Source organism: Mirounga leonina, unplaced genomic scaffold (genome assembly GCF_011800145.1).
Source record: "Mirounga leonina isolate KUSES-001 unplaced genomic scaffold, KU_Mleo_1.0 Mir_154, whole genome shotgun sequence".
Lineage (NCBI taxonomy): Eukaryota > Metazoa > Chordata > Mammalia > Carnivora > Phocidae > Mirounga > Mirounga leonina.
The window spans coordinates 110,369-124,070 of NW_023270389.1; the positions used below are offsets into that span (position 1 = coordinate 110,369).

The window sequence follows — 13,702 nt, forward strand, 5'->3', positions numbered from 1 at the left end:
GCATAGAAAGTAGGAAATGACTGAGGAGCCGGTTGTCGGAAGAGAGGAGGCAGGCAGGGCTGTTCTATAATTGCCTAGGGCCAGGGTGCCTGGGTGGCTCAGCCGTTAAGCGTCTGCCTTCGGCTCAGGTCATGATCTCAGGGTCCTGGGATCGAGCCCCGCATCGGGCTCCCTGCTCGGCAGGGAGTCTGCCGCTCCTGCTCCCTCTGCTACTCTCTCTCTCTGTCAAGTAAATAAATAAAATATTTTTTAAAAATTGCCTAGGGCTATTCATGGCAAAACCTGGGGCTTCAACTCACGCCACACCTGATCATCATCAGACCTACCGACTAAGTCTGCCCCTCTCCTGCCTCCATTACAGCTCAGCCCACCTCTCCTCCAGAGCTGCCTCAAGTAGCATGCACTCCACACCCCACCTCAGGTGACACTGCGGCTCACGGGAGTAGCGGTCTGTCTTCGTAGGCTTCACTTCTGTGCTCCCTGAGGGAGTTTTGAAAAAAACTATGTACTACAGCATGTATTTTAAGTTGACAACTAAAATTGTTTTGTCATCAGTTTAGATCATCACAGAAGGTATTTCTGATGTTGTGACTTTTTTTTTTTTAAGTAGGCTCCATGCTCAGTGCGGAGCCCAACGGCAGGTCTTGAACTCACGACCCTGAGATCAAGACCTGAGCTGAGACCAACTGACTGAGCCACCCAGGTGCCCCTAAATGTTGTAACATTTTTTTTAATTCTCTTTTAAAATTTTGATTTATTTACTTGTCAGAGAGAGAGAGAGCCCGAGCACAAGCAGGGGGAGCGGCAGGCAGGGGAGAAGCAGGATCCCCACTGAGCAAGGAGCCCAATATGGGACTCGATCCCAGAACCCTGGGATCATGACTTGAGCCGAAGGCAGATGCTTAACGGACTGAGCCTCCCAGGTGTACCAATGTTGTAACATTTTTAATAAAACCATTAAGACTGTTTTATTTATTTTTTTAAGATTTATTTATTTGAGAGAGAGAAAGGGAGAGAGAGAGAGATCAGCAAGCTGGGGGGAGGGACAGAGGGAGAGTGAAATGCTGAATGTGGAGCCCGACATAGGGGCCGATCCCATGACCCCAAGATATTGACCTGAGCCAGATGCTCAACCGACTGAGCCACCCAGGCGCCCCCATTAAGACTGTTTTAAATGTGTGTTCAATGAAATCGAAACATCACAGTGGTCTGATACCATCCATTGTCTCTCTCTATACACATAATGGAACAACTGGACAGAAGATCAGTAAGGACACAGACACTTGGACAGCACTATACACCAATGCACCCATCAGACACACACAGACTACTCCACACAACAGTAGCAGAATACACATTCTTCTCAATCTCACATAGAACATTCTTCAGGACAGATCACATGTTAGGCCACAAAACAAGTCTTAACAAAATTAAGAAGATTGGAATCATACCAAATGTCTTTTCTAATCACAGTGGAATGAAACTAGAAATCAATAGCAATAGGAAATCTAGAAAATTCAAAAATACATAGAAATTGAACCACCAATGGACCAAAGAAGAAATCACAAGGGAAATTAGAAAATATCTCAAGACAAAAAAAATGAAAACACAGGGATGCTTGGCTGGCTCAGTCAGTAGAACATGTGACTCTTGATCTCGGAGTGGTAAGTTCAAACCTCACGCTGGAAAAAAAAAAAAAAAAACACCTCACGCTGGGTGTAGGGATTACCTAAAAATTTTTTTTAAATAAAAATAAAAAATAAAGGGGTGCCTGGGTGACTCAGTCGGTTGGGCATCTGCCTTCAGCTCAGGTCATGATCTCAGGATCCTGGGATCGAGTCCCACATCAGGCTCCCTGCTCATGGGGAACCTACATCTCCCTTTCCTCCCCACTCATGCTCTCTCACTCTCTCAAATAAATAAATAAATAAAATCTTTTAAAAAAATAAAAATATAAAAAATAAAGGGGCACCTGGGTGGCTCAGTCAGTTAAATGGCTGACTCTTGATCTTGGCTCAGGTCTTGATCGCAGGGTCATGAGTTCAAGTCCCACACTGAGCTCCACACTGGGCATGGAGCCTACTTTAATAATAATAATAATAAAATAAAAATGAAAACACAGCATACCAAAACATGGGATGCAGCAAAAGCAGTGCCTAAGGGGAAGTTTATAGCAGGAAGCATCTACATTAAAAAAGAAGAAAGAAGGGGCGCCTGGGTGGCTCAGTCGTTAAGCGTCTGCCTTCAGCTCGGGTCATGATCCCGGGGTCCTGGGATCGAGCCCCGCATCGGGCTCCCTGCTCAGCGGGGAGCCTGCTTCTCCCTCTCCCACTCCCCCTGCTTGTGTTCCCTCTCACTGTGTCTCTCTCTGTCAAATAAATAAATAAAATCTTAAAAAAAAAGAAAGAAAGAAAGAAGATTTGTAAGGCAGTGAAAATACTCTGCAACATATTATAATGAGAGATACGTGTCCTTACACATTTGTCCAAACCCATAGAAGGTACAACACCAACAGTGAACCGTAATTTAAACTGCGGACTTTGTGTGGTTGTGAGGTATCAGTGGAGGTTCATCAGTTGTAACAAAGGTACGGCTCTCGGGGCGCCTGGGTGGCTCGGATGGTTGGGTGTCTGCCTTCTGCTCAGGTCATGATCCCAGGGTCCTGGGATCAAGCCCCACATCGGGCTCCTGCTCAGCGGGGAGCCTGCTTCTCCCTCTGCCTCTGCCTCTCCCCCGGCTCATGCTCTCTCTCTATCTCTGTGTCTCAAATGAATAAATAAAATCTTTAATTAAAAAAAAAAAAAAGGTACGGCTCTGGTCCAGGATGTCACTAATGGGGAAAGGTGTGCATGTGTGGGTTCAATTTTGCTGAACATAAAAATGCTCTAAAAAAAAATCAAGGCTTAATAAAAAGAAAGAATTTCGAAGAAAAATAAACGAGGGGTGCTTGGGCGGCTCAGTCAGTTGGGCATCTGCCTTCAGCTCGGGTCATGATCCCAGAGTCCTGGAATTGAGCCCCGCGTCGGGCTCCCTGCTCAGCAAGGAGCCTGCTTCTCCCTCTCCCACTCCCCCAATTGTGCTCTTTCTCTCTCTATCAAATAAATAAATAAAATCTTAAAAAAAAAAGCAATAAACATAACACACCACATTAACAGAATAAAAGAAAAAAACACATGCTCATCACAATTGATGTAGAAAAAACATTTGACAAAATTCAATACCCTGGGGTACCTGGGTGGCTCAGTCGTTAAGCGTCTGTTTTTGGCTCTGGTCATGATCCCAGGGTCCTGGCATCGAGCCCCACTTCGGGCTCCTTGCTCACGGGGAGCCTGCTTCTCCCTCTCCCACTCCCCCTGCTTGTGTTCCCTCTCTCACTGTGTCTCTCTCTGTCAAATAAATAAATATATGAAAACCCACAGCTAACATCATACTCAACAGTGAAAAACTGAGAGCTTTTCCTCTAAGACTGGGAACAGAGCAAGGACACCCCCTCTCACCACTTCTGTTCAACAAAGTTCTGGAAGTCCTAGCCACAGCAATTAGGCAATGAAAAGAAATAAAAGACATCCAAACGGGAAAGGAAGATCATGTTTCCAGGCAACATGATCTTATACGTACAAAACCCTAAAGAAACTAATACATTCAGCAAAGTTGCTGGCACAGAATCAACACTCAAAAATCAGTTGTGTTTCTATACACTAGCACTGAACAGTCCAAAAAGGAAATTAAGAAAATAATCTCATTTACAACAGCATCAAAAAGAGTAATATAACTAGGAATTAGCCAAGCAGGCCAAAGACTCCTCTGCTGAAAACTACAGAACACACTGCTGAAAGCAAGAAGAGATGAATAGAAAGAAGCCCTATGTTCATGGATTGGAAAACTTCATATTGTTGAAATGTTGGTCTTACCCAAAGTGATCTACTGATTACATGCATCCCTATCAAAATCCTAAAGGTGGGGTTTTTTTTTGGCAGAAATAGAAAAAAACTATGCTAAAATTCATATTGAATCTCAAAGGACCCCAGGTAGCCAAAAAAATCTTGAGATAGAGGAACAAAGCTAGAGGCCTCACATATTCTGATTTTAAAACATATCACAAAACTACAGTAATCAAAGCACTATGGAAGTGGCATAAAGACAGACATACAGACTAATGGAATGGAATGAAGAGCCCAAAAATAAAGCCTTACGTACGTGGTCAAATGATTTCCAATAAGGTTGCCAAGACTACACAATGGGGAAAGACAGTCTCCTCAACAAATGGTATTGGGAAAACTGGACATCCACACGCAGAAGAAGTGGGACCCAGACCTTACACCGCAAACAAAAATCCATTCTAAATGGATTAAAATCCTAAACATAAGACCTAAAACCATAAAACTCCTAGAAGAAGACATAGGGGGAAATCATGACATTGTAATGCGCAATGATTTCTTGGATATGACACCAAAAGCAGCTAGCTAACAAAAGCAAAAATAGACAAATGGGACTACATCAAACTTCAAAACTTCTGCAGAAGAGAGGAAACAACGGGGTGAAAAGGTAGCCTACAAGAGGTGAGAAATACTTGCAAACTGTACATTGAACAAGAGGTTAATATTAAGAATACATAAAGGGACACCCGGCTGGTTCAGTCGGTGGAGCGTGCGACTCTTGATCTCGGGGTGGTGAGTTCAAGCCCCACACTGGGTGTAGACATTACTTAAAAAAAAAGTTTTAAAATTTAAACAATAAAATTTTTTTTTTAAATCTTAAAAAAAAATAATACAGGGGCGCCTGGGTGGCTCAGTCGTTGGGCGTCTGCCTTTGGCTCAGGTCATGATTCCAGGTCCTGGGATCGAGCCCCGCATCGGGCTCCCTGCTCCGTGGGAAGCCTACTTCTCCCTCTCCCACTTCCCCTGCTTGTGTTCCCTCTTTCGCTGTGTCTCTCTCTATCAAATAAATAAATAAAATCTTTAAAAAATAATAATAATAATAATAAGCACTTAGTAGTTTTAAGAAATAATAATAATAATACAAAAAGAACTACAACTCAATATTAACAACAACAACAAGACACAAATCACCCAGGGCGCCTGGATGGCTCAGTCGGTTGGGCGGCTGCCTTCAGCTCAGGTCATGATCCCAGCATCCTGGGATCGAGCCCCGCATCGGGCTCCCTGCTCAGCAGAGGGCCTGCTTCTCCCTTTCCCTCTGCCTGCCACTCTGCCTACTTGTGCTCTCTAACTCTCTGTCAAACAAATAAATTTTTTTTAAAAATCTTTAAAAAAAAAAAGAAAACAAGACACAAATCACCCAATTTAAAATGAGCAAATAGGGGTGCCTGAATGGCTCAGTTGGTTAAGCATCTAAGTCTTGACCTCGGCTCAGGTTATGACCTCAAAGTTGTGAGTTCAAGCCCCATGTTGGGCTCCACGCCCAGCATGGAGCCTACTCAAAAAAAAAAAAAAAAAAAGAGAGAGAGAGTAAATCGACATTGAATAGACATTTATGCAAAGCAGATATGCAGTCCACAGCACATGAAAAGATGCTCAACATCAGGGAAATGCAAATCAAAACCACTAGATATCACCTCACACCTGTTAGGATGGCCACTATCAAAAAAACAGAACATAAAGTCTTGGCAACAATGCGGAGAAATCAAAACCCTCGTGCACTGTCGGTGGGAATGCAAACTGGTGCAGCCACTGTGGAGGTTCCTCAAAAATTTGAAAAACAGAACTTACAGCAATCCCACTTCTGGGTGTATCTCAGAAGCATTGAAAATAGAATCTTGAAGAGATGTTAGTGCTCCCAAGAAGTAGAAGCAAATTACATGTCCGCCAACAGGTGAATGATAAGGAAAATGTGGTATACATAGAATGGAATATTACCCAGCCTTTAAAAAGAAGGAAATGGTGGTGTATGCAACAAGAGGGATAAACCGTGAGGACATTATACTACGTGATTTAAGCGAACCCTAAAGACAAATATGGCAGGATTCCACTTATCTGAGATATCTAAAGTCATCAAACTCATAGAAACACACAGTAGAATAGTGGTTTCCAGGGGCTGAGGGGTCTGCTGTTTGATGTACAGGGTCTGTCATGAAAGATGAAAAAGTTCTCGAGATCTGCAGTACGACAAAGTACGTGTAGTTAACAACCAGAATGTACCCTTAAAAGATGTTGACGGAGGCGCGCCTGGTGGCTCAGTCAGTGAAGCATCAGTCTTGGGCTCAGGTCATGATCCCAGGGTCCTGGGATAAAGCCCTGCATCGGGCTCCTTGCTCAATGCAGAGTCTGCTTCTCCCTCTGCCCGTAACCCTGCTCATTCTCTCTCTCAAATAAATAAAATCTTGGGGGGGGCAAAAAAAAGTTGTTGAGGGTGAAATTATGTTACATGTTTTTTACCACAATTTTTTTTATAAAGCTTTGTTCATTTATTTATTTTTTTAAAGATTTTATTTATTTGACAGAGAGAAACACAGCGAGAGAGGGAACACAAGCAGGGGGAGTGGGAGAGGGAGAAGCAGGCTTCCCACGGAGCAGGGAGCCCGATGTGGGGCTCGATCCCAGGACCCTGGGATCATGACCTGAGCCGAAGGCAGACGCTTAACCGACTGAGCCACCCAGGCGCCCCTTCACCTGCTATTATTATTTTTAAAGATTTTATTTATTTATTTGACAGAGAGACACAGCGAGAGAGGGAACACAAGCGGGGGGAATAGGAGAGGGAGAAGCAGGCCTCCCGCGGAGCAGGGAGCCGATTGCGGGGCTCAATTCCAGGACCCTGGGATCACGACCTGAGCCGAAGGCAGACGCTTAACGACTGAGCCACCCAGGCGCCCCTTTACCACAATTATATATAGAGACCCCCCCCCTCAAGAAATGTGAACAAGCTCTTCCCCACTTAGGGTAGCGCAGTGACCCTCAGGACAGGCAAAGGGTAACTGGGGAGGGGTCACTGTAAAGGGGAGTTGCGGAAGGGGACCGCTCACCGCCGTGACTACAGGCCTGTCCTGAGCAGGTTATCTGAAAAACTTGAGGATCTGTAAATGGATTTCAATAAAACTGCCTGCTTGTGCATCTTCGGAAAAGTCTGAAATTTCGGAACACACCATCCCAGGTGGAACACCCTCGATCTGCAGCCTGCTGGCTGGGTTTCCTGCCTTTATTGCTGGCCTTCCGGAGGGTCGGGGTTCTGGCTCACCCAGAGCAAGAACAGGGAGAAGCCAGCATTGTCCCCCCACCCCGCCCGCCGCAGGTCAGCTCTGGCCTCCCACACCCCTTTCCTTCACCCTTACTTTCCCATCCCACAAACTTCTCTGGGTATTAGAAGAATCTGTTGATGAGGATGAGTCAAGGCTGAGGGCTGCGGCTGCCCTCTTATGGAACCGGGAAGAGGCCCAGTGGGACACACTGTGTGCCCAGAAGTGGAACAGGAGTCTGAATGGGGGCTGTGAGGGCCCAGGGATGGTGACACATGGCTTTCGACCCTTCACTGAGCCAGATGGGGATTGCTCCTGGCCTAGGGCTAACAGCACCGGCCAGACCCAGGCATTCTGGCTTCTCTCTCTGGTGAGAGTCTCCCTTGCCTCAGGCCCCAGGGCAAAGACCACCAAGGAATGAGGAGGTTCCAGGGAGCGGAAAGGCTTTAATGAGCATCACAACGGGCCTGGGCGAGGGGTACAGACTCCAAATCCAGCCTCACTGCCATCGCTTCAGTGAGTAGGAAGGTGGGGGCCCAGCTCTGCTCAGCTGTCCCCTGACCCAGAGGCAGCTGGAGGGAAGTCCCTGGGAATCTTTTCTCCCCAGCAAAGGGGGTGAGAGAAAGGGGAGAGGTCTGCTGCTGCCGCCAGGAGCAGGAAGACCTCAAGCAGCAAGCTGACCTCCAGAGGTCAGGAGAGACTCCAAATCAGGCAGAACATCAGCCGCTGGAAGGGTTGATGGGCTAAGCAGGCGAGGAAACTCGTGGAACTCCCCAAACAGCATTGAAAACTCAGAGGGGGCCCCAGGGCCTGCTGGCTCCAGGGACTAAGACCCCTAGGGAGTCACCCCCAGACTGGGACATCACAAAGGGGCCCTTTGCCCTGTTCAGCAAGGGCCAGCAGATCTGGAGGGAGAAGCGAGGATGGGAGCCTGGGTGGGCGGAGGAGGCCGAGGGGAGCCTGGGAAGTGCACCAGGGGCTGGGTGGCAGGCGGCGCCATGAAGGGAAGGTGGGAGGGTCTTCTAGCTGCGGTCCTGCTGTTCCTGCTGGCGGATGAGGTTGGCAATGGGGCTGGTGATGCCGCCTATCAAGGTCCAGTACTCATCGAAGCTGATGCGCCCATCGTGGTTGGCGTCCAGGTTCTGGATGAGCTTGTCGGCAGCCTTTCGGTTCCCCGTGTCCTGGAGAGGAATGGGGTCAGCAGTGCTGAGGGCAGCGGCCCCACGGAGCCTAAGGCAGGACTCCTGGGGCTCTGGCCTGAGTAGCTGCTGCCTGGGAAGATTCGAACTGAGCCCTCCCTGGTCAGGCCTGGGTACCCTGAGAGGACAGAGGCCTGGGTGGGGAGGGGGGAGACCCTGGTTTGGGGGGTCACTCTGAAAAGACAGAAGGCACAGTGAGGGAGGGTACCATGTGAGGACAAAGGCTTGGGGGGTTGACAAGGCCCTTGGGTTGGGGGACCTCACCGTCAGCATATGGTTGAGCTCTTTCTGAAGCATCTTCCGGAAGCTGCTCTTGCTGATCTTGTTCTTGACCAGGCTGTGTTTAGGCACGTACTTGTAGAAGTTTTCCACCAGGACCACGACCGCCTTCTCCAGCTCCGTGTAGCAGTCTGCCATCTCACCGCCTCACTCCTAGGGGGGCCTGGGCACCATGAACAGGGGAGGTGAGGAGACCCCACAGTCCAAACCGCGTCCGGCCCCCTGCCCTCATCCTCCCCCTGGGCCCCCAGGCTGGCAGGAGGGATGCAGGAGAGATGAGGCAGGAAAAGGGGGGCACCAGGGTGGGCCTGGAATGCGAACTGTGTGGTTGCTGTAATCCAGATGCTCACCAGCTCAACCGCCCCAACAGGTTCCCCCAGCAGCTTCCCCAGGCCCTGCCCCAGCCCCAGGCACTTGGCCTGTCAGAGCCCCAGTGAGATCAGGAGGCTCCCGTGGGAAGGGGGTAGAGTAAGTGCCCATCCCTCTGCCCTCTCCACACCTGACCCACACAGGGCCCCTGCCCTGGGAGCAAGCACAGCTAGAAGGGGGCGGGGAGGCCAGAAGCCGTATCCCCCCAGCGGCAGGATTGGCAGAGACCCTGGTCCAGGCCACAGAGCAGGGGGCAGCGACCTAGGCCCTGCCCAGTCCCTTCAGCTGGGCACCAGGACAGGGACCTCAGGAGCCCAGGGAAGGCTGCCCCTCTCTGGGAAAGGGTGATATCCTCATCCATTGATTCAGACTTTCTGCAGACCCCCACCTACACCCTGCTAGGCTGCCCTCCCTCATATCCACCCCAAAATACATAGGAGGACCCAAAGACCCTCCAGCCCATTACCTAAGGAGGAGCTAGGCCTGGTTCTGCCCCAGCTGGAGACAGAGCTGCCGACAGAGGCCACATGCATCACCCCCTCACACCAGGACAAAAGGCACTCACAGTCCAAGCGGATACAGCCTTCTGAATAACAGGATATGAGGGGAACAGGCGGGTCTACTCTGTGAGTCGCCGCCCATGCCCAGGGCCCCCCCAAGTGAACCGGGGCAAATGAGCCTCCCTTCCTGCCCCCAAGCCCAGGAACGTGCTGCAGCTGCCCTGCCCTTGGGTCCTGGCAAGGGAAGGTGGACACAGCCACCATCCAGTCCTGGGCATCCTGCTGCCCAACCTGGAAGAGAGGTCTGCTTCGCCAGGCCTCACCACAGCCGTATCCCCTGCCCTTGGCACCCTGCCTCCCTGGCTCCCAGACTCCCAGGCCGCACTGGCAGGGACTCCCGTCTCTTCCGGGGTCTGGTCTTCCCAGATACCAGGCATTCCTTGAGGCAAGGAGAGTTTCTTACGTGCAGCCATTTGTGTTTTCTGAACCAAAGGGCATGACTCATTGACTTCAGGACCACTCTTTTCAAATCCTAAGTACATAAGCTCCCTGCTTTTAATTTCTGCGTCTCCCCTCGCCTGCATCATCTGGCACAATGGCTTACTTGAGGTGTATGTTCTATAAATATTTTACCTCCTTCCAGCCCTGGTATCAGGTATCCAAAGCCCCTGACCACCCTTCTAAGATACTTCCCTTACGAAGCTCTTTATGAAGGAAGGATGTGACCCAGAGGGATGAAGCCCTAATGGAGGAAGGAGGTGGGGGTTGAGACAGAGGAGCGTCTCTGACCAGGGACCCTGCCTTCTGTCCCTGCCTTGCCCACCTGACCACTCTGGTCTGTGGCTGGAGGATGCAGAATGGAACTGGGACTACATTCTTTCCCCATGCTTTTTGTTTATTAAGTGTGTGACTGGGGGTACCTGTGTGGCTCAGAAAGTTAAGCGTCTGCCTTCAGCTCAGGTCATGATCCCAGGGGCCTGGGATCGGGCATCGGGCTCCCTGCTCATCAGGGAATCTGCTTCTTCTCCCTCTCCTGCTCCCCCTGCAGGAACATGCTCTGGGCAAGTTCCCTCTCCCTCTCTCTCTGTCAAATAAATAAAATCTTTAAAAAAAAAAAAGTGTGTGACTGTGAGGTCCAATGTAAGACTTTCATGCAAACACCCTAACACTCACAAATGACAAGGGAGAAAAGTTTTGATCCACAAACCACTGTTCTACTGCCCCTGAGTGGGGAGTGGCCCAGGACCAGGACCCGCATTCCTGGGGATTCCAAAAGCTGTACCCACCTCAGCAAGACTGTGCCAAGCCTACTCCCCACAAGCTTTGGCAGTAGGAAGGTAGCTCAGAGAACCCTCAAACCTAAACCACTCCAGGCCTTGTTCCTAAGTTAGGAACCTGTGGGAACTAGTCAGGGAGAGGAAAGAGAAAGAAATCAGGTTTCGGGTCATGTGCCTCTACCCCCTCCCCCTGGCCCACCCACCCTCCTCCCCACCTTTCTTAGAGTCTTATTTCTCTGACTCCTCCTGCCCTTCCTGATACCACGTCCCAGCCCCTACCTGGCCTCTGGCAGCCAAGCAGGCCAGACACAGCTGAGCACCCAGGACAGTCAGCTGCCTGCCTCAGCAGCCCTGGTTTTTGGTCCCCAGTAGTCCACCCCCCACCTTCTAGTCAAATGGGAAGGCGGGAGATAGCCATCGGGATGAGCGCTTCTCCGAAGCTTTTTCTGGAGGAAGGATATCAGAGTGGGATAGTCAGGTGTCATTATCCTCTTCCTCCCTCCCTCCCCTGGGGGCCAGGACACAGGCACCTACCCCTCCCACCTGCCGCATTCAGCCACCAACCAAGTTGGAATCAGGCTGGAGAGCCAAGCTGTCCCATCAGTCCCTCCTAGGAAGGGTTGGCAGGAGGTAGGTCCTGGCCTGAGAGCCTGGGGGGTGGGGTGGACATGTACATTAGAGCCTTCCCAAAATGTAGGAGTGGGGGGACCACTTGTCCTCCAAAGGGCCTTCTCACCCAGAGCCCCCAATCCTCCCCCAATGTTCTCCTTGTCCCTTCCTTAGCTGATTCATCCTTGAGCAACCCAGAGGCCCCACCCCCATCCCCGCCCACCTCAGTCCAGCTTGCTGACTTCTCCCAAAGCCTAGGAGCGCTCTGACCCTTGACCCTGGGTCTTGGCCACAGCAGCCCCGCCTCCCACCCCCAGGTTCTAGGCCTCACCCCTCCAATTGCCTCCTAACCACCCCCAGTCCCCTTCAGTCTGGAGCCCTGAACATCCACCACACACAAATCCACCCTCTCTCCCCACTACACATACTCTTCTCAAGTCTCGAATGGTCTCTAGGTGTTGGGAGATGTCCCTGAACTTTTATGCCTCCTGGTCACCGTCCTCTCTAGAGCTTGGCCCACTCTCAAGCCTGAATTTGGCGTTTCCTGTGTCCCTTTCATACACCTCAAATTCGTTCACTCATTTCTTTTATTTATTTATTTATTTATTTATTTATTTATTTATTTATTTGACAGAAAGAGACACAGTGAGAGAAGGAACACAAGCAGGGCAAGAGGGAGAGGGAGAAGCAGGCTCCCCGCAGAGCACTGAGCCACCCAGGTGCCCCAGTTCACTCATTTCTCATCATTTATTTCCTTCGTCATCCATCAGCTCATTTATTCACTCATTCAATCACCTGCTAGTCCTCTCGTTCACTCACTCATTCCTTTCCTTCTTCATTCATTCGTCTGCCCCAAGTGCCTTCGGTACTCAGGGAAGGTGCGATCCGGACTGGCTGGTACCTTGTCACTCTATTTACAAGGCTGTTTCCAATGAATATCTCCAACCTCAACGGCCCCATTCTGTGCCCCCTCTTCTCACTCCTTTCCTGGTTCCAGAGGCTACGGTCTCACACAGGAGCCCCTGCCCACCCCCACCCTCACAGGACTCACTGCACCTAATTCACACATCCACACTCAGAGCCCCCATGCCCCATCCACCCCCCTCTGCTTTAGAGCCTGTCTCTGGAGGAATAAGTCCATCCTCCGGAGCAGCGTCCAGACGAGTGGAGTTGGACTACGGTGTGGACACTCACACAGCCCACTGCCCCTGGTCCCCTGGTCTCACCAACAGCCAAGAGCTCTTTACTAGTCAGCAAGGAAGGCTGAGCCCGGCCCACCGGCACTCGCAGTGCTCCCTCTCAGAGCGCCCCTGCCCTCACCCCCAACCCTGCCGGGCTGGGCACCACAAGGCCCCAACAGTGCAGGTGGCTCCACCAAGCGAAGCCAGTCAAGCCACAGCCTGCCTGGGTCCTGAAGTGGAAATGGCCTCCTCTCCTCGGCTCTCAGGCTCGCTGGGCCCTTCCTGGTTCCTCCTGGACCCCATCACCTCTCCCAGGACACAGTTCCCAGAGCTGGGTGAGGCCTGTGTCCAGGTCTGACCACCTCCCCACCCCCACCAACACGCGTTTGTCCTTTTTCTGTTAAGGGAGGATCGGAGCAGCTGCGACAAAGCTCCTGAGCACTCTGCCTTGTGGCACGGCCCTGGAGAAGAGCCCCGTCAGCCTCTGGGGTAGGGAAGGGGTCTCCCCACCCCATCCACACCTCTGAAGTCCTCTCCAGCCCCCAGCCCCACCAGAAGTCTCCATTCCCAAACCAGCCTGTGGGAAAATTAACAATTAACCGGACCTTCCTGCCCAGTCTCTAGCAGGCCCCCCGCTCCAGGCTCCCTTCACTGCCCCTCCTCCTGGCCCCAAATGCTTGCAGGGCCTCTCCAGCAGCCCCAGACCTCCCAGGATGGGCTGGGGGTGCTCACCTGCCTCCTCGACTGTCTCCTCTCCAGCAGGGCTCTGGGGCCTGGGCTCTGGCACTGCCAAGCAGCTCCCCCCGCCCCGCTCAGCTCGGCCAGGACTCCTCCCCGCTTCGCTCCCAGAATCTGTCCCACTCCCTCAGCAGCGTGCCTGGCTGAGCTGGCTCGGTGGGGAGGTAGTGACTGAGCTCCCTCTTGACTTAGCCCTGGGGTTGGGCCCTTGTTAAAGAGATACACACCTTTTTTAACACCCCTCCACCCCCACCCCAAAGGGAGTGGTGGAAGCAGGCACCCCCCCCCCCAACTCCACCCTCCTCATCCTACAGGGCTTGAGCAGAATCTAGTCGGTGGAGAAGAAAGGGAAGGGCTG

At 51.2% G+C, this 13,702-nt stretch overlaps 1 protein-coding gene across 2 annotated transcripts; it reads right to left on the reverse strand.

Moving 5' to 3' along the window:
* Window positions 1–7,618: 7,618 nt before the first annotated feature.
* S100A16 (S100 calcium binding protein A16) lies at window positions 7,619–13,480 on the reverse strand. Of its 2 annotated transcripts, none has more exons than XM_035009608.1 (3): window positions 13,339–13,480; window positions 8,656–8,833; window positions 7,619–8,373 (listed from the first exon to the last, which is right to left on the reverse strand). In XM_035009608.1, the coding sequence occupies exons 2-3, from the start codon at window positions 8,806–8,808 to the stop codon at window positions 8,215–8,217; spliced, it is 312 nt and encodes a 103-aa protein (XP_034865499.1). In that variant the 5' UTR covers window positions 8,809–8,833; window positions 13,339–13,480; the 3' UTR covers window positions 7,619–8,214. The 2 variants fall into 2 exon arrangements, with proteins under 2 accessions (XP_034865499.1, XP_034865498.1); XM_035009607.1 differs by lacking the exon at window positions 13,339–13,480 and adding an exon at window positions 9,506–9,623.
* Between the last annotated feature and the right edge of the window lie 222 nt (window positions 13,481–13,702).

Coding starts and splice junctions, on each gene's coding strand:
- S100A16 (XM_035009608.1), bottom strand. CDS start 8,808: ATGGCAGACTGCTACACGGAGCTGGAGAAGGCGGTCGTGGTCCTGGTG. Junction 8,374..8,655: donor AGCTCAACCATATGCTGACG/GTGAGGTCCCCC, acceptor ATTCCTCTCCAG/GACACGGGGAACCGAAAGGC.